This window comes from Doryrhamphus excisus, chromosome 17 (assembly GCF_030265055.1).
Source record: "Doryrhamphus excisus isolate RoL2022-K1 chromosome 17, RoL_Dexc_1.0, whole genome shotgun sequence".
Taxonomy (NCBI): domain Eukaryota; kingdom Metazoa; phylum Chordata; class Actinopteri; order Syngnathiformes; family Syngnathidae; genus Doryrhamphus; species Doryrhamphus excisus.
In genome coordinates this window covers 4503936-4529886 of record NC_080482.1, presented here as the reverse complement: position 1 = coordinate 4529886, position 25951 = coordinate 4503936, and the positions used below count along the sequence as shown (strand labels likewise).

Below are 25951 nucleotides of genomic sequence, written 5' to 3'. Positions count from 1 at the left end.
TTTCAAGGCACAAAGAATATTTTGTTCTATGCCTCGTATGTAAACATGCAACATATAAACACCTTAACCTACCAAAAGAAAGATCAGACTCTCATCTTTCATCAGAAAAAAAGACTGTGTTTCTACCTTTTTCCTTTCCATTAGAACATATAGGTAAGTTTCAGGAAAATATCAGTTCCTAACAAAAAAAATAAAGGGAGAAAAACAGCTTTGTGGGAAAAAATAAAGTTAAAGCTTAATTTTCCCTTCAATTTTGTGCTTTCGTGATAACTTAAATATTTAAACAACATTACCACAGTCGATGATGTAGCCTCTCCATCACAATAACAATTTATTTACAAATGTAACACCATGAACTACTTCCAATTTTCAAATTTGGGCCTATAGTGGGTATACCCATGCATGTGTGTGTGTGTGTATGCGTTAAAATGTATCTATAATGCGTAACTTCTGCACACTATACTCCTCCATGCTCATCTTGTAAATACTGTACATGCTATCAAATTCATTCCTGCCCCCTTATGATTGTTTTTATGGCTTAAAACTGTCGTTATCACCTCTTTTGGCCTCCCCTAAAAAAAAAAACATAAAAACGTCTTTAGGAGAGAGCGTTCGGGTTTAAAAAAACGTATCAATACGTCTTTGGTATTAATGACTTTAATATTAAATGAATGTTTCGGAGAGTCAAATGTGCCGAAATGTTAGTTTTTTAGTTTTAGTTTTTTAGAATGTGCAATGGCCCCCAAACCGCACTTTGGAGACCACTACACCATGGTATTGCCAGTCCATCTACTTGTGCATATTGGAAGGGAAGCTGCACTCTGCCTGCTACGTAAGCCAACCAGTGGATTATAGCATTAAGATGAGTGAACCTCAGTGGTGACATTTTCATTCTGTTCCAAAACAGTGCAAAAATAATCAGATTCAGACACACATTCTTCAGACACCACAAAAGGTCACATTTTAAGATCATCATATCCGAGTATTTATGATATGGATGTTCAACATAGAGTACTGATACGTCTCAGCACTGACTCCATTAACAAACTGATCAAATCATCGAGAATGGCAAAGAAAGCAGTCTTGCACGACTCCCAGATCGACTTCATTAAATTATTTAGTTTCATCTTCCAAGCCTCCTCCCTCATCTAACCCCAAATTATGAGGAGGAGGGCCACCCGACTGGAGAATTTTGGAAGGTGGGCAGATCTACAGCTCACCCCCATACTTGATGTAACCGCAGGTCATGATATTCCTCTACCGAAGCTGACTGTTCACGCGGCTTCCAATGGGTCAGTAGTTGTGATTAGAATACAGTTGAATTAATGACTCATCAGAAAACTCAACCTACTGCCGCTTTTCCACTGTTCACCCTTTCTACAAGCTGTGGGCTTTGGCAAATGCAACATCATTGTTTAGTTATCGATAAATTATTTTTGGCCATTACCTTTCAGAGTGGGCAACTTCTTCAGCAGGATGCTAGTCTTTCTCATACTTTCTCCTCCACACCAAAGTTCCTGATAGTGACCAAGGTCAAGATGCTCCAGGATTGGCCAGCCCAGTCACTAGACATGAATATAACTGAGAATGTTTGGGGTTAGATGAGGGAGAACATTGGCATAACATATACATACCGTGTCCTGTAAAGTCAGGCCTTCAAAACAAAAGAAGCATGGCAGTAAAACAACAAGGTGAGTTATACTGGTGGAAATTCTCAACCAGAATTTACCCCATTTTCTCTTAATTTGTGGAAAAAGTCCCTTTTTTCAAATGTTGACAGGTACGACTAGGCACCAATAACAATCCAGGTATGCCATCCTTCACCAAGAAACTAACAAAGGTTGCCATTTTCCCAAAGTATATACGTTTTTTTCTTTATCATTTCAGTACCAGTTGAGCATTAGCAACACCACAGCTGACTTGAACACTGCTGAGCTGTTAAAACACACCGTCTTAACGCTTAAAACACTATCATGTCAACATCGACTCAAAGGAAGCTTTTCATCCCAGATGATTCCGGGTGAAAGATGCAAACAAAGCATTCCAGTGAACATAATTAAAATACTGTAATGTCATCAGGAGATCCATGAAACCTATTTGCACCATCACAGTGAGCAGTGGCTGAGTGGCTAATAATCATTGGGGAGGCAGCCTAAATGAATGCTCAAGCCGAGGCCGCCTCATTGTCTGTCATTAGGGCACATTATAAGGCCACAATATACACCATTAATCCAGGCACAAACAATTCATTAAAAGGCAGTTAAGGAGACAAGCTCATGTCACTTCTCCCTGTGGTTTTAATAGACCGCAAAGCGGCAGAGGCCTTAGTCAAAACTGATCATTCCGCTATTAATTTTCAGTCCGTCATCCTGACTAATAGCTGCACTCACTGCTGTAGAGTCAGTAGATGACCCTATATGTTCCCCCACATGACTCAACTTAAGGAGCCGGAATGACAAAGAAATAACATCCATGTCCTCGTAGGAAGACAGCTAGATCATAATCAAAAGGAGATGCGCGTCACACACATGGATTTTATTTCAAATCTCATTCAAGTGAAGCACCCACTTTCATGAGCACAGAGGAACAATCTTCTCACACAACAGCGGCCATCAAACTGGAGAATGGGGAGGGAGGGGGCATCAATGCATGCCCAAACAATGTGAAAAGAAATGAATGACACATCCTGGATGGTGGGGGTTGTTGTTCAAATATTGCACTGATATAATAAAGTGGTCAAACTAACTACTATTATTATTATTATTATTTCCAGTGTATAAGCCGCTACTTTTTTCTTAAATTTTCAACCCTGTGACTAATTTATGGCTATGTTCTAATCTCGTGACATCCCCTTAACTTCAGAACTACTACTAATTGTTTAAATACTGCGCCGCTTGCGAGTTGGTGAGAAAACGGTAAGTTAAGTTGTGTTAAGTTGCTGTGTGATGATTTTTGCGTTCTTCGTCAGATGAAACCGTGAGTCAAGATTGTAATATTCAGTAACGACCTCCTGCGATTCCCAATGGATTAAGCTTTTTGTGAGATTTGATGCCGTTTTATGATGTGGACATGTGTGGTGTATATGGCTTATATATAGAAAATTCTTTTTCTTTCTAAATGTAGTGGGTGCGCGTTACACACTGGAAATGACGCCATATATGGTATATCTGTGGTTCCCAATGGTAAATACAACATAACATTTCAAACAAAAAATGGGTATCGATTCTTTTAAAATTTTCAAAAAAAGGTAATAAATATTTTTATAACTCAAATTTAAATTAAATGCATATTTTGCATCTTCAAATGAACTCAAGTTTTCCAGGGGTACACATGATAGTAAAAGGTTGGGAATGGCTGCTACATGATGAGCAAAAGTAGGATTTCTCCAGTACGACATTGTTGTTAAAGTATAAATACAACAGAGTACCTTAAACCAACAGTCAAGCTTTACATATTATTGACATGTTCTGCATTCTCCTTGTGTTGAGATGAGATGATCTATTAAAGAAACAACAGTGTGGTGCATACATTGTATATCAAATACAACATACCGAGATACAGCAGATATGTTGGCTTATGTGAAGCCAATTATGCATGGCATTTAGAAGACAGTCCATGTAAGGATTTAACATAAAATCTGTAATTGTAAAAGAATATTGCTAAAAAAAAACAGACCAATAACTAACTGTAGGTAGTACACAGGAGTCTTCTACTAGAACATCAACAATGTGTGTTTTTGATGTTTTCATAATGTCACAGATAGCGCTGCCTGACAATCATATCATTAGTTGGGTCTTTGTCATTCATAGCAAGTCATTTACCAAGCCCTGTATTCCCCAAAATTAAATAGTCTTTCAGTAGATAATAAAACAGACATATGTACATTAAAATAAAACCCTTGCAAAGAAATAGAAATAAATACTTTTCATTATAATTGACACTGCTACACACAGTATGTGGCATATGAACTAGAAGGTAGGCTTGTGACAAATAGGACCGGTATCTCCATATCACTTTGGTTGAGGGGCACATGTCAAACTAAATACTGTACACTATAATATAATCAAGAATATAAGGCACAAATACATTGTACATTAGGAGAGATGACTGGTTTTGTGATATAAAAGAGCAACTGCGTTTTGACTGAATGATTTTGGATACAACTATACAAACTGGTGAAATGTTGACAGGTTTAATATTAGTCCTGTGAACAATAACCATGGCATTAATAAATGCTAATTCTTGGGTTACATTTTCACTGAAATAATCCACAGACCTGTGTGGAATAAGGCCTTCCTTCCCTCATGATCATATTCAAAATGAATTTGAACATATGACAAGCATGGAGCAGACGCCATGTATGACGGCCTTCATGTCGAATGGTCAATCTGAGAAGGCACTAACCAAAGCTGCACCTGATCGTTGCTCATAAAACGTCCTGCTGATGCGTTCCCTGCAGTTTGAAACAAAGACTGATTTTCACACTTGTCTTTTTTTTTCTACCAACATGACTACTGCTAGTGAAGCATCATTTTATAAATAAGTCACATTTCTTTCTCACGATTCATATTTCAGGAAGATGCAATTGCTTCACTGCAATAGCCCTGATGTCCAAAAATAATAAATTAAGCCTCACATATCAGATGAGAGTCCGTGGTTGTTTTTTTTTTTCATCCTGTGCCATTCCAGTTCAAGGGACTTTCTCACCCAGTTAAACGGCCTTACTTACTTACCACTAATAGAAGATCCTGTAATCCAGAGGTATCTCTCCAGCATCTGCTGTGCCTCAGTTTGCTTCTTCTGCAGTAATAAGACCGTGCTAGGGTCAGTGTGTGAAACTCCTCTTGATAGCTACACTGGGGAAGAGGCTGGAGAGCTCTTGGATGACCCGAGTGTCTATCTGCGAGCAGAAGGAAACATCCAGGAGGAGCAGCTGCGGACATGACTGGAGGAGTTTCTTCAATGAGGCAGCACTCACAAGCCTTGTACCTGCCCGATAAACAAGGGATGCAAGATTGATTATCCAGATTATAGAGTGAATTACAACTAAACTATTCAGGAGAATGAACAAACATCTGATTTGACAAAGGTTTTTACAAAGCCCACAATGTTTTAATAAATTACTTGTTTTTTTTTTTTTGCAAGTGGCTGGTGCTCCTGGGTGTAAATCACGCAAAGAGCAGGGATTTATTGCATACTGGAATCTTGCCAGTGAACTAGGGAGCAGAATTCAGTAACATTTATGCAAAAATGACACCTCCAAAGTCCCAAACTCATACTGCCACCATGCACAGCGCCATGTGAGACATCAGCATAATTCCTCGGTTTAACAAACATCAAAAGATTAACTCTGTGCGTGCTTTACTTTTTTTCATCTTTTTTCAACACATCTTCCAAAATAAGGAAGAGTCTCAACAAGGTCTGTTCGGAGAGAACAAGCATTGAAAGCGGAAAACGTGTGCGAAGTAGACTCACATTACACAGTCCATACACATTAGTTAAACTAGCATTGGGGAGATGTTGGGTCCATCACAGTGCACATATAGGCAACCATTCACTTTTAATATTTATACATTTAGAGTTTCCAATTAACCTAATGTGTCTGTTGTGGGGTTCAGGAACCGATGCAAGCTACATGTGCTGGTATTGCAGCACATTTAGCATTTAATCACTGAAAAACTGCTGTTGCCAACCATGACAGGTATGTTGCTTATGTAATCTATAAGGAAACAACTTACCCAGTATGTCAAGGTGCTGTAGCAAGGGGCAGCTGGTGGCCAACTCCTCTATGTCTGAGTCACAGACTGTGCGATTGGCAGTCAGGAAGAGTTTACGTAGGCGAGGAAGGCTGCGAGCAAGGTGCTGAAAACATCCAGTGCTACTCTGCAGTGTGGGAGACCAGCCCAGGTCCAGCTCCTCTAACATTCTGAGTTGTCACAGACCAAACAAAAATGTGCTGTGTAGTTGGTGTGACTCCAAAAATATCTCTCTCATCAAGCACAGACGAACCAACATCAAATAATCATGTTGTAGTGGTCACACCGTAGCTGCTTTTGACTTACCTGCAGCCAGAGGCAAGCTCGTTGAGGCCTCGATCCGTCAGGTTTCTGCATCGCCAAAGGTCCAGTGAACAGAGTGAGCGGCAACGAGCAGCCAGCATGCTTGCTAAAACATCATAATCTTCGATCTACGGAAAATTAAAACAAGAGTTTGTTTCATAACCTGCATGTGCAGCACAAGAGAAATACAAACTTATAATTATCAGCTCCCCTTTGGTCTTAAAACCCCCAAAGCAGCAACGAGTGGCTGTACATTATCTATGTTGAATTACCTTGAGTATAAAGGGGTAGGGAAAATGATTAGTGCATGTACGTAACTAACAGTTTGTTGTTCATAAGTAGTCCTATCAAGTAGCTTGAACAACTTACTTATATTATATTTGACAATTAAAAAGAGGATACAAACACTAACAGGATTAAACCATTTTGATGGCTTTGGGCTAAAAATGGTCCTTCAGTATGCGCAGAAAGAAAATGGCACAGCAATGACAACAACAAGAACTGGACGTCCCTTAAAAGTGATGAAAGCTGGTCAGGGAAACTGCCAACAAGCAAGTAGCATCCTTAAACTGCAAGAATGTCTGGCAAATGTTAGTTGTGCACCGCATGTGATAAAACACATTTTTGCATTACTCATGTCTGCACTGTGGGTTCGTTGGGCACGATGGCCAAAATGGCCTTGTCAGGAAGGAGGGGGGGATAAAGCCTTAATAAATTCAGTTTAAGTGTTCTGATTTCATTACACCAAGGGTGAACTTGTCAGGCATAATTTCAAAAAGTATTTGGCACAAAACAACCCTCCACAGCACCAACTCATCAAGTACACCATACCCACATTGAAGCATGGTGGTGGCAATACTGTATCATGGGAGTTTTTCCTTGTCTGGCACTGACTGGGGTGTTAGTCTAGGTGGGAGAACTTGTGAACAGACTCAAAGACCACACTAAAATGTCGGTGTCAGCTATAAAACTGATTCTGATGATTAATTTGACCAATTTCCAAATCAACAGGACACGAAAAATAATTGTCTTACTTTTTCTTACAAAACTATTTCAATGGACAGTGGCAACTAGTCTATCCATCCAACCGCTAGACAAGACTCCACTTAAGATGATAGTTGGACGTCCTTTCCATCCAGCATTTGATAATGTCTGGTATGTTTTGGAAGACCTAATTCCTGCCACCAATGCGATGGTATACTGTATGTAGATTCTCACCCTCACACAGCTCCCCAGGTTGAGGTGTTTCAACTCAATGCAGAAAGTCAGGATGCTAAGAATAGCAGTTTGCTGCAGAACACAAAGAGAAAGTCAAAATTATTAGTTATTCGAGTGACAATTTTACATAAAAATAGACTGTTTGCAGAATATATTTTTGTCAAATTCGTATTTCAAGAACCCCTCCAGACGTGTGTTTGATTCAATATGATTCAATCACCTCTGATAAACAATGGCATATAGACAGCTGTAAACAGAGAAAACAGAATACACACTTGGCACAAAGAACAAAAGTCACTTGGCTTGTGTTAGCCCCACCTACCCCGATCTTGGTACGGTAAAGCACCAGTCGGCGGAGGCGCGTAAGTTTTGAAATGTGTGTGAAGGCCTGCGGGTTGAGGCGATCGCAGGAGGCCAGATTAAGCTCCTGTAGCCCTGGACAAGTCTGGGCGATGACCTCCAAACAGGCCTCGGTCAGAAAATGGCAGCAAGACAGTTCCAGGGACACCAGGCTAAGCCCACAGACCTTCATGAAGCTGAGGACAAAAGACTGATAAGGACGGAGTAAACAGGACAGGCACGTTTGCCAAGCTTCATTTTCAGAAATGAACAATATCATCTCACTTTGACTATAGCTGTACTTCTTTCACAACTTTCTAATTCTTCAAGGCCATTTCTTTTCTCTAGAACTTATGGCCAGCTGACAGTCTGACCTGCTGAAGCTACTCAGGGTGAGAGCTCCCCGGTTGCCCGTCCAGGAAAGGTTGAGCCTCTGGAGGCGTGTGCAGCGGCTCTGCAGGTGTCCCAAGGAGGTGTCACTCAGCCTCGCCCAGTAGGGCTGCAGACTCAGCTGGGTGTACTGGAGCGGGTCACAACAATGCTGGTGCAGCAGCTTACAGCTCTGGGCCAGACGGCAGAGGTCTGGCAAGGTCAGGTGGCTCAGTATCAACTGAATGAGCTATAGATGGAGGATGGGGAGAACACAAGAGGTGAGAAAGAAAGTTAGAAGAAGTAGGATGCAACATAAATAAGAAATATCAAACAAGTTGCATCAATAACTTAGGTTTCAGGGTAGAAGAGACAATGCCTCAGCAAATGGTGCTATTCCTAATTCTTTCTAATATGGATTTTAGATTTAACACAGAGCACGGTTCCATTAAAAAACTGTGTTTAAACTTGTGTTATTACACTGGAGTAATTTGCTTAGTGTCTGTCTAACTTCCTGCCAACTGGAACACCCGAGTGTTTTCTTTTTAATTGCATTAGTTATGCTTGAGACCTTTGAATTCTTCCCGGCAACAAGAGGCATACATGATGTTACATGACCAAGAAGAAAAAAAAATCAGTTTTAGAATGAATAAATGAATACTATACTCATAAAAAAATTATTCACATTATTCATTTTCATAGAAAATCCTTATTTTTACAACACACAGAAATGGAAAACAAATCTAAACATTTTAATATAGCATTGAGAAACAATTGATAAAACCCATTGCATACTGGTGGCGCATACAGCTAATATGGTATAGTATAAAAACCATAAAATATAGTTTCGTTTTACTTTTATTCTGGAAGATGTGTCCTATAATGTCCACTTTCAATAGTAGGCAAATGTAATTACATTATCTGCAAGTGGACATGTAGTCCCAAATGCATATTTGCGTAGTGAATAAAATAAGTTTTGATAACATATTAAATAAGATAATGAGAAGTGATCACATTTAAATGTTATCTTATTTAAACTTGAGGCACTGATTCCTGAATCGATGCCTGAAGCTTCAATAAGTCTGAGTTCCATTTCGTTGCCGAGTCCCAAAAGTGGAAAAGAATGAATAGTACTTAGAAATCATCAGATGGCAATGGCACCTAATCAGCATTTGATTGGCTCTGTTGTCTTATTACTTTTGCCAGGTTTTAGTTTTCGACAAATTCCAAGTACTTTGCAGGGAGCTCTTGCCATGTGAAGAAAGCGGAGACTGTTGCTTTTTGGTTCGTTACAACTTGAGCTGTTCATCTTCTTCCCTGGGAGAAAACTAAAAAACTTTTGAAATCGCCAAATGATAGCCAGAAATTTAAATGTTATCTTTAAATGTCAAGTATCTCTTTGTGTTCAACAGCCAGCCATTTTCTACTGAATATCCTGTTCCTGATTGTCCTGTTTACAGGCACCTGAAGGCTATCCCAGCTACTACCCCATCCTAGACTGATCGCTAGTCAATCACACACTTCATACAGTGGGGGAATCAGTGATCTCCCCTCGTGCATTTAGGTTGATTCTATGAAAGGGATCTGAAACTTGAGCTGCCAAGTGACAGCCTTGAAACCTTCAGGATTTGTCGAGTATCTGTAAAATCAGATGTGCACTACTGACCAATCACAACCAATGTTTGACCTCTGTGAGTCAACCACTAGAATCAATGACTCTGTATTAAACATGAAGTGCAATTCCTGAGCTAATCATTCACCTCATAGGGCAGTTTGTCAAAGAAGCCGTTGCCTGTCCTGCTGTTTGCACATTGTCTGAATGGACCTCCCACATCAGACAGGTCTTCCTCGCTGTCGCTGAGGTCAGTGATGTCGATGACGGGCATCTTGTAGAGTGCGAGCATGGGCCTCTCTTTCACACCACGTAGGATGACGGCGTCCAGCTCGGTATAGTAATCCAACAGGGAGCTATTGACCTCCAGGCGCAGCAGGTTGGTAGGGAAATTGATGTGCTTGATGTTTGGTGAAAATTGGCGTGCCTGGGGTGTCAGTACCTTGACGGGCTCCCCTGACCATAACACCTCCCACCTGAGTTAGAGAAAGTAGGAGGGGCCTGGCATTATACCTTTAAAAATATCCTCACAGTATTCATATTATAGTATCATACGACCCCCGCAGGATGACACTGTTACATCTTTGGTGTCAGAAATCTGTACCATGAGACCTCATCTGACATTTTTTTTTAATCAAACCTGCAGTTTCAAAAGTTCCACGCCTCAACCAATGATGTGCACGCTAGAAAAAGAATGTGATTTATTACACTGCACCTCATGACACATTGTTAGTTTAGCTTAAACAAAAGGATGGAATACTAATAGAAGTTGACTGATGGGACTATCAACCCTGATAGCTTCCATTACATCTGAGCGATACAGAAAGATCCAGAACTGCTGCTCATGCTCAGCAACTGAAATCTTGTTGTCTCACTGCTTAATAGATTCATTTCGTATTAAAAGACAACAAAAGATAACACGGACACATTTAGTATATCTTAAGCATAGTGTAATCAATCAATTTAACTCATTTGGACTAGTTTTCCGATAAAATGCCATCAGTATCTTTGCGAATTGACAAGCTGCAAACTGTCAGTTTACAGGGCTAGACAGTCTGAGTGTTTTCCTCGTATATCGATGTGTTGAATTGGAAAATATGTTTACTCTTGATTGATTTTCGCTTGTCCATCCATCCATCCATTTTTTACAGTATATCATCCACCTATAAATGTAAAACACTAATTCAGCTAGCGAACATGTTTACATTGTTTCCTATGCCTTATCATTCGTAATAATTACTGTGTACTGTGTTGGTCATTCATTTTTATTTTCTTAACGCCTTCTGATTGGGCTGATCTGTCTACCGTTTTATTTTATTATTTTATTATTTTATTATTTAAAAAATATCTCCCTGTCTTATAAATACTACTGTGTTTTGAGTAGTGGACTTGGATGTGGTAAACAGAAGAATTGTAGCAGTTTAAGATCAGTAATTGGGTGTATCACAAAGTAACGTCCACAAAGTAAATACTGATCAGGCATCCAAATGAGCTAGCTAGAAGCATTGATTATGTCGTGAATTCTCACAAGCATCACATATGTGCAATTTTCGTGTCTGATGATCGTTTTCCAAATCATATGGTTGTCTTTACCTGACATCCGTTGGAGGATTCTGGGAAAAGGGGTTATGTGAGCAGGCCAGAATCTGGACAATGGCACCGGGGTAGTAAGTCTCAAGCACCTCCACAGCTGTAGGGTAAACTGGCTCCTCAAAGCCCAGCTCGATATAATCCTGGCTGTAAAAGCCTTTAGGGGTGCGCCGTAATTGTGGCGGCGTGCTTGCACACTGTTCCCACCATGTTCCATAAGTCCTGAACAGAGCAGTCTGTGTAAAGTCCCCGGAGCTGGGATAGACATTGGGTACACCAGCCAGGTTCCACATGGTGTACGACATGCTGTTTTCACTGCCGTAATGAGAGCTGAAGTCCAAAACCTCCTTTGCATACTGCTCCACTTCCACGCTGACAGGTAATATCGCTCGTTGACCAGACTCCACAGCTCGTCGACTGGTCAGTGCTTCGCCGCGAGTCCCGCTCCTGGAGCGTCGCCGCAGACAGATATAGTAAAACATGCTCAACAGAGTGAACATAGGGAACTCTGGACTTGTCGGAGCCAGAGGGGGGAGAATGGAGAAAAAAGGAGGAAGAGCCTCCACCTACTGGAAGCACACTGGCTCTAGGGCTGGGGTGTAAAAAGTGCAGGTTAGAGGCCTGGCTGCATGCATGACCTGTAGGGTTAGAGACAAAACATAGAAGAGTGAGATGTGCCATAATACGTATGTCATCATACATATAATTAATTTCAGAATATTCAAACGACAATCTAATGTTTGTGCACTTATTTGCTCGGTAATTTTTAAAGATACCGAAAACGACAAATGTTTCCAAAGGCCTCTCTGGAACACAATAGGGCTAATCCATTATCTTATTAAATAATGACGCATGCCTAAGAAATGCATGGGTGTAACCAAAAAGACAACAGATATCAATCATTTGTAATTACTTAAGGTGTGGCGTTAAATTTACAAACAAGCGACTGTTTACAACGCGTTTCTTCATGTCTAATGTTAATGCAAAAATTATAAGAAAAGAGAGTGATCAATATTTTGTTCAGTTGTCAGTATGTGTATTGCCTCAACACGTAGTATCTCAGGTGATCACTTACTATTGCTGTAGCTTCTATAGCTTCCGCAGATAGTGACACTTCCTATTTTCTGTCAGTAGTGCTTTTTTTTATTTATTTTTTAAATTATAGCCTCCATCAATCAATCGCCCAAAAGTGGAAGTGCTTAAAATTGCATACACAGAACTGCAGGTATTATTTTTAGCACACACTTACTACTTGTACAAAACGTAAATGTATAATAGTTACCATGGGGAAAAACCACGGAAATATATTGTTTTTACGTGATGTTCATCGGTGAAGTAACGAGTTTTAGTTTCGTGTTTGAGGTGCTCTTCGTGAAGTTGTGTTAGCTGTGTTAGCAAGCGTTAGCTAGCTAGCTTACAGATTCTCGTTAGCTCGCCTTTCCAAACATCCATTGTTAGCAATCACAGCAAAACAAAACAAAATGCCTCTATATATAGAAGGATGTAACCATTCATTAAGGAACATTGGCATATTTCCTGACTAGAAATACATCCACGAAAGAGCCCATACGTTACCTTGTGATGCCTTCCATAACATGGGACACTGAATACACACATCCAAATCGACATTATATCAAAAATCCTATACACCGGAAATTGTGTATAGCTTAATACTTTTACATAAATACATACTTGATAAGTCGTGTTGATGACAAACCGCAGTGATGAAACAAATCATTTAAAGAAATAGTAAAGATTTGCAAAGTGTCAAAATTACTTTTCCACAACGGCGAATGCACGACATGGTATATTTTTATGAGGACTATAATACGTTATATAATGTAATATGTATTAATAGTCGTATAAATAACTTAATCGAATAACACTCTTTCCTTTGAAAGCGGAATGCTACATGGTGGCTACAAGAGCAGCAATATTTCCGCATAACAAATGACCAACTTCCGGTTAGTGTACAAATGCCTTCTGGGAGTTGTAGTTTATATTGATTATTATGCTGTCTCGCCTAATAAGTAGACTGTAATAGATGGCAAAATTATGACGGTGGTATTTCCAGTGTATAAATGCTTCCATCAATAAAATCTGCCAACATTTATCAAGAATGACTTCTTAATGATATGAAATGTGCTTTGACAGGAAATCTTAATAGATATTTGGATGTTGAACACTAAGTTACACTAAATCATACAATTGATGATATCCACTGTCTAAGAGGAGCTCTTCTCCTATCACTTTCAACAGCCTTCTTGCCATCTTTAGAGCTAACAAAGTGTGATGAAATTGTGGCTGGTGAGCATGCATGGTGATTGACAGGTGGGGCAGTCGTCAGCTCTTCCATGCAGGCATCAGCGAGCAGCAGCAATCCCACTACTGTCAAAGCTCCGTTGTGGTCCACTGTGCCACACACACACACACATGCATATGCACATGGCCGAGCACACTCAAATGCAAATGGGGATGGACACACACGGACACAATATTCAAGCACAGACACACCAATGCTTTCTTTTCTTTCCATGGGAGTCACACAACCGTGCAATCCACTACTTTGTCCCTGTCAGCTCAATAAACTCTTCTTCATTTTTATGGTGCAGAGTCTGGTTCAATCTAAGCTGAAATGTAATTGAGAAATTTTAAACTGTTCTGACATTTAGCGTATTTATGCTTTGTTTTTACTTCCTGGCAGTTGACAAGGTCTATAAATCTCATGGTATATTGAGGAAAAAAAAACACTTATCAAAATAGTTAGTTTTTGTATTTGTTATGAATGCTAAACTAGGCTCCAGCGCAAATACAAATGATCAAGTAGAAAGTCCTGCTGACTGATTACATTCATCATCGGGGCCCAGACACGGCATCTGACTCCTGATAACAAATATGAACAATTGCAAACTTCTCCGCTATTCCAGAGTTAATGACAGAATCTGCAAATATAATTAATGCTGCAAGAAAACACCGGCGCAGATAACAGAGAGAAGCTGTCATCTGCTATTGTTTGGCTGCGTGTGTCCTCCAAGTGAACTTCACCAGCCAACACTTTAATTGGTTTCACAGAATCTGGTGTGAGGAGGAGCCATGACCTTGATCTTTCTCCCGGATAAGTGATTTTTTAAAACCATCTATACATGCAAATATACGCTATGTGTCAAGTGTGTGTTGTGAGGGAAGTAAACAGATACAGATTGTCTCATTTTCTTGTGTGTTTAGTGGCTGATTAGCTGCCTAATTAAATAGAATGCTGCCAAGTTCAGACGCAAACAGAGGAGACGCTGACCCCGCAACTTCTAATGCACCCTGGGGATCATCTGAACAAAGAGAATAGATGCACACAGCCTGATAGCGAACATGCCTTCCGAGATTTTGAACAAACAAGCATTAAGAGACCACCATCATACAACCATGTCTGGAATTCACCTTTTACCAACCGATGGCGTTCGCACGAGTGATAGGCATTGCTGTTTGGGATTTCGGTTAAGTTAAACAAAGTGGGAAAGGGCATGTAAGTACCCCCCTACGACATTTCTGTGCATTTATTGTCCAATTACCATTCATTCATTCATTTTCTACTGCTTATCCTCACAAGGGTCGCGGGGGTGCTGGAGCCTATCCCAGCTGTCTTCGGGCAAGAGGCGGGGTACACCCTGGACTGGTCGCCAGCCAATCACAGGGCACATATAGACAAACAACCATTCACACTCACATTCATACCTATGGACAATTTGGAGTTGCCAATTGAATGTGGAGGAAAACCGAAGTACCCGGAGAACATGCAAACTCCACACAGAGATGGCCGAGGGTGGTATTGAACTCTGTTCTCCTAGCGGTGAGGTCTGTGCACTAACCACTCGACCGCCGTGCAGCCTTATGTTAAAGACATTACATCGTTGTATAAAGTCATAGTCACATGCCAGCTGTGAGACATAATCACTCCAGCTTGTCTAAGGTCTGCCCCGGGGCCTTCTTCTGGCTGGGCATGCCCTGAACACCTCACCAGGGAGATGTCCGGGAGGCATCTGGACTAGATGCCCGAGCACCTCAACTTGCTCCTCTCAATGTAATGGTAATGGTTTTATTTCATTTGAACATGCATCAGGTTACAATTGAATGCATCACATAATCAGTTCACAGTTCCACATGTCCAAAAGGAGTAGGAAGAAGCAAAGCTTATTAAATCCTACCCCTCCATCTGGTACTTTTACAATCAGTAACTGTTACATTTGTTCACTTCCTGCTTTCCTAGGTAATTGTTTATTTTTAGCCTTATGCATTATTTTAGCTGTTTGAAGATTAACTATATCAGCAAGTTTAAGTATTTGTTATTTTAGAAATGTGAAGAAGTAGCGGCTCTACTCTCCCGGATGACCGAGTCGCCATAGTCTCATACATTTCGACTGGAGATAAAGTGAAAGCTCATCAAAATGACCAGGCTGCCTGTAACAACATTGTGTCGACTTTCACTGTGACAACAAAGACTGTGTTTGAATAATGCTGCTCATTAGTTGGGGGACAGGGCCTCTCTCTGTTGGTGCCTGTCTCTGGTCACTCTGCACTGCTGCAATGGGCAAACACCACATCATCACCACACTGGTCAGGGTAACGTGTTGGCCAATAATCCAAATTTTAAGACCAGTTGAAAAAAAACCTTACGGAGGTTCAAAGTAGAGCTTACAAATGCAAAAAGAAGACATTTTGAGTAAGCAATTTACTGTAAAAACAAGCATTGAAGTAAAAAAGCTGTTCATAGGGTATCAAAAGTCAGTCTCATTTGAAACTTCTTAAAATATCCTGAGGGTTATGGAACTAAAAAGTCAACCCGTAGACCCGAAAAAATGTTACCGGCCGAATTGGCTGTCCTTCAAGACACAGACGATCCTCAGCCCAAATGATGGTTGGCACAGGTGCTGAATGTAGTCCAAAAACCATTAGACAGGGTTTTACAGTCATGGAAAAAATGATGCTTGTTCACTTGAATGCCTGGTACAACAACAGGTACATTTATTTCTAAAAATATAATGATGACAACAAAAGTAAAGAAAGTAAAGTAAAGTTCATCCATCGATAGCTTTGGCATTGTACTGCAAAAAAAGGTTCTTTTACGCCTTCCATGTTGTGGATACATAAAATACTTGTAGTGGTACCAGGCAATAAAATGAACAAGAAATTAAGGAAAGCAGGCCGGTGTAATAATTTTTTTCCATTACTGTAAATATTGTATCTAATTTCTGAGGAGACATTAGCTTGTGCACAGTTTCAAACCGACATGCCAGTTCTCTGGTGCTGTGCTGTGCCAAACAACTCAAATGTGAAAATCAAACAGAGCTCTGAGCTCCAGGAATTGAGAACACGAGCTCTTGTTCAGTATCTCATCCAAGGAGAATGTTTCAGGCGAGTTCCACCTGAACCCTGGACCCTCAAGTAAAGATTTCTGTTGAGGAAATAGTTGTGGAACAGGATGCATCTTGGCTTTCTTGTTCATAGTTATAAGAGAAATGGCAACTTTTGTCATGTTAAGTACGACTATAATATACAATCATCCTTCGCTACATTGGGGTTCGCTCAAAGTCAGCTGGGATAGGCTCCAGCATACCCCCACGACCTTAGCGAGGGCATGTTACATTGACAAAACATGACATTAGAGTAGATTATAGTTGTCCTCCCATTCCATGTGGAAGTGGTAAGGTTTTGGCTTCTTACTTTGTCTTTTTTGAAACATTTGGTTGGAATAAGTAAATTAGAGAGGCTAAATAGTTAGCTCGGTAGCTTGCTATGCTAACGATGGCTGTCCCTGCAGTAGGGGTGTCACGATATTCTCATTTGGAGAAAAACTACCTTGAAGGAACAAGGCAGCCAATCACACAGTGAATTTTGGCATCGTTACTATGAATAATAATACATGTACTACATGTAGTACACTACGTAGACGCCGCATCAGGTGAGATAAGTCAACATCGCCGCCATAATGGTTGTGGCAAAGCTGCGCAGTAAATGAACACATGTGAATGTAGTAATTTTCATATTACATTATTGCAAATATATGATGGGAAACTATTTCTTTTTTTAATAAACATAAAATTACAGAAAAAACAATGTATTGACTCTATTGAAGGAGATAATCTGCCATCTGCCAAAGAAAGCAGAAACTAATAATTGCCTGCAATATGATCGAAGGGAAAATTAGCTCTTAGCTGTCATTTTCTTGATGAAGAGTCAATCAAAAGCAGAGCGAATCATTCCATGAGGAAGATTGTGTTTTGGAATTCAAACGGGCAATTCTTCAATATGACAAATCAGCCTGTGTGGTGCATGTTGATTGATTTCATTCATGGAAACTTAATAGATTTAGCCCTCTGCGAATTTGGCTCTCATTAACCTCACAGCATTTTCATATGAGGACGTATTGGATCCATTTTATCCAGCACTCAAAGGCAATTCACTGGGCGATAAATCCTTTGGCTTATCTGGCTGCAGGTGACAGCACAGCAGAACGCCCAGCTCACCGAGCCACAAACACACACACTCACACACACACACACACACACACACACACATGCATCCTGCAGCTACACTTTCTTCCTTGAAAGGGTCACTATGTTGACCTATACCTGGAAAAAAAAAAAAAAACTTGTGATCCAACCGGAACCGAAGACATGCTCATCGACCGCAACCGGAAAAAAAATATTCTCAGCCTTCTGGAAGTAACAGGAAGAAGATGGAGCAGGTGGAAAAAAAAAAAATCAGAATTCAATTACACAGCCGAAGCCCAGTTCTCGCCCTCGGGGAGTGATATCAGCACCATTTAAAAGTCTGATTACTCACAAAACCAATAACATTTTGACTCTTTGGTAATGGACCAGTAGATTAGAAAATTTAGATTACATTTAACTGCCTGTAGATTCTCATTAAAACGCCACCAACTGGTTAGAAACAATAGGTAATTAAGAGTGTAATGAAGCACGATAGCGTTACCACACGTCGGCTGCATGCTATTCTTCGGGGACCCGGTCTTACTTTGCACTTATCCTGCAGCAAAGCCATACCAGTGTCTCATTTGGGCAATATGACATATCTAATTAGATTAATGAATTTCGGCGGCGTCTCCTTGGGGTTGACTGTGCTCCTTGAGGTGACAGTAAATCAACAGATTATATATTAGGGATGCCTCCGAGCTGGAGGCAGGCCAGTGGAGCTTGCTCTCTTGATGGAAGCGCAGCATCGGAATGGGACGGGATGGAACCTGTGTCAGCTTTACTCCTGTCAAAAACAAATAACCATAAGCAAAACTCCGGTTGAGATTTAATGGAGTGAAGCATATTGAATTAAACATGACTGACTATTGCTGGGAGAGCACGGAGGCAAGAAGACCCAAGGTGATGAATAGATTATGTTTGGCTTGAAGTTCCTTGACTGTGGCCAGCCACGAGTTAATAGTTGCGTCTTAAGTGGGGCCCAAAGTTCATTCGGAGAAAAACTATGACATGGTACAGTTGGAACGTTGCACCGGTTGATGTTTGAGGACCAACACCAAATGGCAGAAAAACGGGAGTAATTGATGCAACCATTCAAATTTTTGACGCACAACTCAACACAATCCACGTTACGCCAGAAATATGCCTCGTATAAAATGTTTTGGTTCTCTTCACTAATAAATCAATGAATAGTGGAACTGGAGTCAGAATGTAAAAGTTATACAGTAATCCCTTGTTTATTGCGGTTAATTGGTTCCAGACCCGAACGTGATAAGTGAATTTTTGCTTTTATTTATAAAAGGGATATTTTTGTAGTAAAAAAAAAAATACATAGAAAACCATACAAAAAAAAAAGATGGAGAACGATCGTGCATCAGTCAGTGACCGTGTTTGGTTTTTTTTTTTGGTGTCCTTTTTGCCCACCTTCCTTCTGGTCCAGTAGCAGGTTGTTTTCAGTTTTTTAGTGTCTCTTTTATTTCAAGTTTTTGAAATATTTTGTCACGGTGCTTCATTGAGTAATTTTTTTCAGCATTTTTGTTTTTTGTTCCTACATTCCCTGTTTCATCGTTAAAGACTTTACATGTTTGAATAATAAACCTCTTTACGATCTTCTAAATACAGTTTTTAACATGATTAGAGCCCTGTAGCCCTGAAATAACACCCCCATAGTTGCCTTTACACTCACATTATATGGTAAATAAGACTTACTAGACTCACACATTAGAATTAATAGTTCCTTGTTTTTGTCTTGACAGCGTACTTCCTGCTGTGGCTATTGTCTCACCAGTGTAACACTACTGAAACCTCCCTCGAGGCTCTGGGCTCCTCTGGCTCCCCCTGTAGACAGACACAGGTATTGGTACATGTATATTACTTAGATAGAGGCACATTTTGAGTGTTAAGTTGCTGTGTGATGATCTTAGCGTTCTTTGTAAGATGACACCCTGAGTGTCTGTTATATTGAGTATTGACCTTACTTACTGTCCATTTTTTCTAAACACTGAACACGTCCCAATTGTCCCAGGTGTCGATATTTAGTATGAGCACCATCGTTATCGAGCGCTGCCTTAATCCTCTTGGGTATGGAATTCAACAGAGCCGCACAAGTTGTTACCGACTCCTCCTCCACTCTTCCATGGCACAGAGCTGGGACCCAAACAGGCACTCAATTGGGTTCAGCTCTGGAGACATACTTGGCCACTCCCTCACCTTCACCTTCTTCAGCGAGGCACTTGTCATCCTGAAGATGTGTTTGGGCGGGTTATGGTGGGAAACTTCCACCCTCGGCCATCTCTGTGTGGAGTTTGCATGTTCTCCCCGTGCATGCGTGGGTTTTCTCCGGGTATGAATGTGAGTGTGAATGGTTGTTTGTCTATATGTGCCCTGTGATTGGCTGGCCACCAGTCCAGGGTGTACCCCGCCTCTTGCCCAAAGACAGCTGGGATAGGCTCCAGCACCCCCGCGACCCTTGTAAGGATAAGCTGTAGAAAATAAATGAATGAATGTTTTGGGGCTGCACGGCGATCAAGTGGATAGCGCGCATGCCTCACAGCTAGGAAACCCGAGTTCAATTCCACCTCTGTGTGGAATTTGCATGTTCTCCCCGTGCATGAGTGGGTTTTCTCCGGGTACTCCGGTTTCCTCCCACATTCCAAAAACATGCTAGGTTAATTAGCGACTCCAAATTGTCCATAGGTATGAATGTGAGTGTGAATGGTTGTTTGTCTATATGTGCCCTGTGATTATTGGCTGGCCACCAGTCCAGGGTGTGACTATGACTTTATACAACGATGTAATGTCTTTAACATAAGTATGACAACATTGGGGTCTGCACGGCGGTTGAGTGGTTAGCGCGCAGACCTAGTTAGGAGAACAGAGTTCAATTCCACCCTCGGCCATCTCTGTGTGGAGTTTGCATGTTCTCCGGGTACTCCGGTTTCCTCCCACATTCCAAAAACATGCTAGGTTAATTGGTGACTCCAAATTGTCCATAGGTATGAATGTGAGTGTGAATGGTTGTTTGTCTATATGTGCCCTGTGATTGGCTGGTGAATAGTCCAGGGTATACCCCGCCTCTCGCCCGAAGACCGCTGGGATAGGCTCCAGCACCCCCCCCCCACGGTAAGCGTTAGAAAATGAATGAATGTTGGGAAACTGCCTTGCTGCCTGGTTTCTGACTATAGTTCCAGTATATGTGGACCATGTCTTCTACTGTATATCATACTGTCTACTTGAAATATACTGGAGGTTCAGTGTTCAATATCTTTTTACAGTGTATTCCTGCCCCCTATAGGACAAGCTCCTAACTGCAGGAGAGTCAGCATCCCAACAGTGTAATTACTTTATGATATGAAGCATTTTAGCATCATCTTCCTGTGTTGAGTCGAAATGTACGTCACTTTAACAGCGAGATGTAACCGGGAATACTTACACGAGGAAAAACACACATCTTCAACTTGAGTGCTGAGTGTTTGTGCTTGTAAACACTTGAGATGGAAACACAGAAGACGACATAGAAGCGGGAAAGAGAAGGCGAGCAGATGGCCCAGAGCAGATAGTCATGGCGAGTGTGAGCGAGGAGTGTTCTCTGAAGGACGAGACCTTGTATTGTTGTGGCAGCGAGGGCTGCTCTGTCACACAGCGTAGCAGGGGTCCCCAAAGACTCGGGTCTTATGGTGTCAGTGTTCCTCCATCGCCACCCACCCCACCCCCCGCACCCCGCCGGGGCCCTCATCTCCAGCCTTGGCCTATTGTCACCGCTGCTTTTTAATTTCTCAAATGCAATCAAGTGTGACACAACCTGTTTACGGAGCATGTCTGCCACGAGCAGGGAGAGGGGAAAAAACAGACGCATAAGCTGGGATCTCTGCACAAAATAATCCTCCATAATGCCAGAGAGTTTAAAGAGGCTTTGCCACCACACTGCCCCCCCCCCAGTCCCCCTTCTTCACCTCCCTTGGCTCTTATGAAACAGAGGAGGGGGAGATTAAGAAAAAAGTGTGGAACACATCAGAAGAAGGCTCTTATATCTCTCCCTCAGTCTTGTTGAGGATTGATAATTATTGTTTTTTTTTAGCACAACAATTGGGGTCTTAAGATAAGATCCAGACGGGAGGGGTAAAAGAGGCAAGGTGAGTGGACTCGGTCATTTCTCTGCAATGCAACACCTTTCTTACACTTAACATGTTGAGTGTATAAGTTCATCCATACTGGGAAGTACAATATGCACAGACAATATGCCCCCAATGGGGGCGATGATGGAGGGTTAGCTCGGCTACGTAGTGAACACTTCTCTCTGGTTCTACCATATCTTAATTATTGTGTGGATATATGGGGTAATAACTATAAAAAGTAATCTTCACTCGCTAAATGTACTGCAAAAAAGGACAGTAAGGATAATTCATAATGGCGCCTACAGAGAAAATACTAACTCCTTATTTCTAAAATCACAAATACTTAAACTTGCTGATATAGTTCATCTTCAAACAGCTAAAATATGCATAAGGCTAAAAATAACCAATTAGCTAAAAATGTCAAAGTGTTTCACCTTGTACTTTGGTACATGACAAAAAAATGTAAAAATGTAAAAACTAAAAAAAAAAAAAAACCTTAAACTATATTAGGAAAGCAGGAAGTGAACAAATGTAACAGTTACTGATTGTAAAAGTACCAGATGGAGGGGTAGGATTTAATAAGCTTTGCTTCTTCCTACTCCTTTTGGACATGTGGAACTGTGAACTGATTATGTGATGCATTCAATTGTAATCTGATGCATGTTCAAATGAAATAAAATAAAATAAAATAAAATAAAATAAAATAAAATAAAATAAAATAAAATAAAATAAAATAAAATAAAATAAAATAAAATAAAATAAAATAAAATAAAATAAAATAAAATAAAATAAAAAGGTACTACTGTAACTTCAGTGGTTCCCATTCACAATAAAAAAGAAACTGTCAAATACAAAGCGCCAAGTGGTGAGGTATGACCGTACACAGATGCGTCTGATAAAGATATTACAATCCGAAGGCGTATATTCGACTCGATTCAACGCCTCTGACTCCCAAAAAGTTACTTCCAAAGTCCGTTTGTGCATCATCGACAGGCAGTGAATGTTAACTTCATGATTTATTCACAATCACTTTGCTCACTTCACAGGCAAAGGCTCAGCTCTTGGTGCATGAACTTGTCTCCTTCCCTGCTGGGAGCTGGACCAGGAACATCATGTTGATAAATATGTAGCGAGAGCATTCACAGCGTATAATGACAGGAAACAGCTCGCCTGGCTCAGTCTGTTAGCAAGAAATTAAAAAAAAAAAAAAAAAACAACACCCCTGAGGATCACTAATTAGCAAGTTATATCTCCATTGTTCACACTCTACAATAAGTGTCAACTCAGTTGAGCTATTGGCAGAAAATGTGCTGGACAATGATTTACTGCAGACCGGAGCCCTGTGGGTTGCATGGCAATGGAAGCTACCATGATCGCTACAGTTGATGTACGACACTGCTGACGGGGATGTCATGCAACTTCATGCCAAAGATCCAAACTATCCCTTTCACTATGTTAATAAAGACTTAATGATTCTAAGACCACGACCCTCAAATTGATTCATTGTGAGCCCGCAAAGCAAAGCACACATTCTAATATTTATTATTCTATCTTAAACCCGCCTGAATGTGTTTTTTTTGGTACATCATACATCCATTCATACTCACATTCATACCTATGGGTTGCTAACGACCTTCAAAATACGTGTTTTGGTATTATTAGTCTTCTAGACATGGAAAAACAACCCATAGAGTCACCTTTACACCCATATTACCCAATACATTATATACATAAGACAACTCATTCATTCATTCATTTTCACAAGGGTTGCAGGGGGGCTGGAGCCTATCCCAGCAGTCATCGGTACACCCCGGACTGGTCGCCAGCCAATCACAGGGCACATATAGACAAACAACCATTCACACTCACGCATAAGACATTATAAGACATAAATAAGATATAACACATTAGCATTGGGGCTGCAGGGCGGTCGTGTGGTTAGCAGACCAGGGTTCAATTCCGCCAACGGCCATCTCTGTGTGGAGTTTGCATGTTCCGGTTTTCTCCCACATTCCAAAAACATGCTAGGTTAATTAGCGACTCCAAATTGTCCATAGGTATGAATGTGAGTGTGAATGGTTGTTTGTCTATATGTGCCCTGTGATTGGCTGACGACCAGTCCAGGGTGTACCCCGCCTTTTGTCTGAAGACAGCTGGGATAGGCTCCAGCACACCCCTGCGACCCTCGTGAGGATAAGCGGTAGAAAATGAATGAATGAATGAATATTAGCATTGGGTGATTGTCTGATTAATGTAACATTAGTGACACCATGTGGCCAGTGTAGAATACTACACATCACGTCTCCATGCATCTTTTGAATGCCTTATATTTTGTACTTTAGGTCATATAGCCATTTTATGCTTGGAAATGAGCCAAGGTCAAGATTAACATTAGTTTAAAATACATAAATAAGATAACACATTATAACATTATATATATTATACATTATATATAACATTAGCATTGGATGATTGTCTGATTAACGTATAATTACTGACACCATGTGGCCAGTGTAGAATACTACACATCACGTCTCCATGCATCTTTTGAATGCCTTATATTTTGTACTTTACTTCATATAGCCATTTTATGGAAATGGGTCAAAGCCAAGATTATTTAACATTAGTTTAAATACCCCCCTCACCCCCCACCCACCCCACACACCCCACTCCACACACACAAAGCCTGGCTCTTGTCTTGAAAAGGAACAGGCCAGCCAAAGTCATCTGGAAGCTGCCTCATGCCAATGAATAAATAAAGCTGCAATTAGCTAAGAAAACAGCGCCACCTGTTGGTGTCCCGCCCCTGTGAGCTGAGACCATTACGTTAGGCTGCGGGAAGCACCTGAGCCTACATATTAAAGCGTTGGCCACTGTCAAGAATGTGTGTGTGTGTGTGTGTGACTTTTTATTTTTTTTTTACTTTGATTTAGTTGACCCGTACCGCCATGTGTGTTGCGGGGGCCTCCATTTGTAAAGCAGCTTACCCAGCATATGTGTTGCTATTGTGGTTGTGTTTGTGTTCTCCGACCGCGCGTGCTGGGGCGCACCTGGCAGCGATGTGCACATTCTGGCAAGCAAGCAGCTGGCCCGGGGGCTGCTGAGGCTGTTGTGTGGGATCGGGGGGGTTTGAGAGGGGTGAAGGGGTCTTCCGTGGACCCCTTCCCACCAGACTCAGACAGTGGGAGGCAGATGGACAGGCCGGAGCCACAGCCAGAGGGCCAAAGGGGCCCGTGGGAGCTGAAAGACAAACACAGAGAAGCACAAATGAAAAACCAAGACTGGGAGATGCTTAGCTTAGCAATATGAGAAGGAAGCACAATATTCATTCATTCATTCATTCATTCATTTTCTACCGCTTTTTCCTCACAAGGGTCGCGGGGGTGCTGGAGCCTATCCCAGCGGGGTACACCCTGGACTGGTCGCCAGCCAATCACAGGGCACATATAGACAAACAACCATTCACACTCACATTCATACCTATGGACAATTTGGAGTCGCCAATTAACCTAGCATGTTTTTGTGGGACGGGGAGAACATGCAAACTCCACACAGAGATGGCCGAGGGTGGAATTGAACCCTGGTCTCTTGAACCCTCGACCGCCGTGCCGCCCAGGAAGCAGAATATTCATTCATTCATTTTCTACCGCTTTTTCCTCACGAGGGTTGCGGGGGGTGCCGGAGCCTATCCCAGCTGTCTTCGGGCAAGAGGCGGGGTACACCCTGGACTGGTGGCCAGCCAATCACAGGGCACATATAGGCAAACAACCATTCACACTCACATTCATACCTATGGACAATTTGGAGTCGCTAATTAACCTAGCATGTTTTTGGAATGTGGGAGAAAACCGGAACATGCAAACTCCACACAGAGATGGCCGAGGGTGGAATTGAACCCTGGTCTCCCAGCTGTGAGGTCTGCGCGCTAACCACATGACCGCCACGCAGCCCCAATGCTAATGTGTTATATCTTATTTATGTCTTATATTGTCTCATGCGTGAGTGTGAATGGTTGTTTGTCTATATGTGCCCTGTGATTGGCTGGAATGATTGGAATGTAGGAGGAAACCGGAGTACCCGGAGAAAACCCACACATGCACGGGGAGAACATGCAAACTCCACACAGAGATGGCCGAGGGTGGAATTGAAACCTGGTCTCCGAGCTGT

At 41.3% G+C, this 25951-nt stretch overlaps 1 protein-coding gene across 3 annotated transcripts; it reads right to left on the bottom strand.

Moving 5' to 3' along the window:
* Nucleotides 1–2520: 2520 nt before the first annotated feature.
* fbxl4 (F-box and leucine-rich repeat protein 4) lies at nt 2521–13121 on the bottom strand. Of its 3 annotated transcripts, XR_009119966.1 has the most exons (10): nt 12763–13121; nt 11191–11825; nt 9746–10073; nt 7991–8235; nt 7600–7813; nt 7278–7349; nt 6063–6187; nt 5739–5926; nt 4734–4989; nt 2521–4453 (listed from the first exon to the last, which is right to left on the bottom strand). XR_009119966.1 is itself a non-coding variant. In XM_058053955.1 (9 exons), exons 2-9 carry the CDS (start codon nt 11685–11687, stop codon nt 4826–4828), a joined length of 1833 nt encoding a protein of 610 aa, XP_057909938.1. In that variant the 5' UTR covers nt 11688–11825; nt 12763–13121; the 3' UTR covers nt 2521–4825. The 3 variants fall into 3 exon arrangements, 2 of the variants coding, with proteins under 2 accessions (XP_057909938.1, XP_057909939.1); XM_058053955.1 differs by having other exon boundaries at nt 2521–4989; XM_058053956.1 differs by having other exon boundaries at nt 2521–4989; nt 12880–13121.
* Between the last annotated feature and the right edge of the window lie 12830 nt (nt 13122–25951).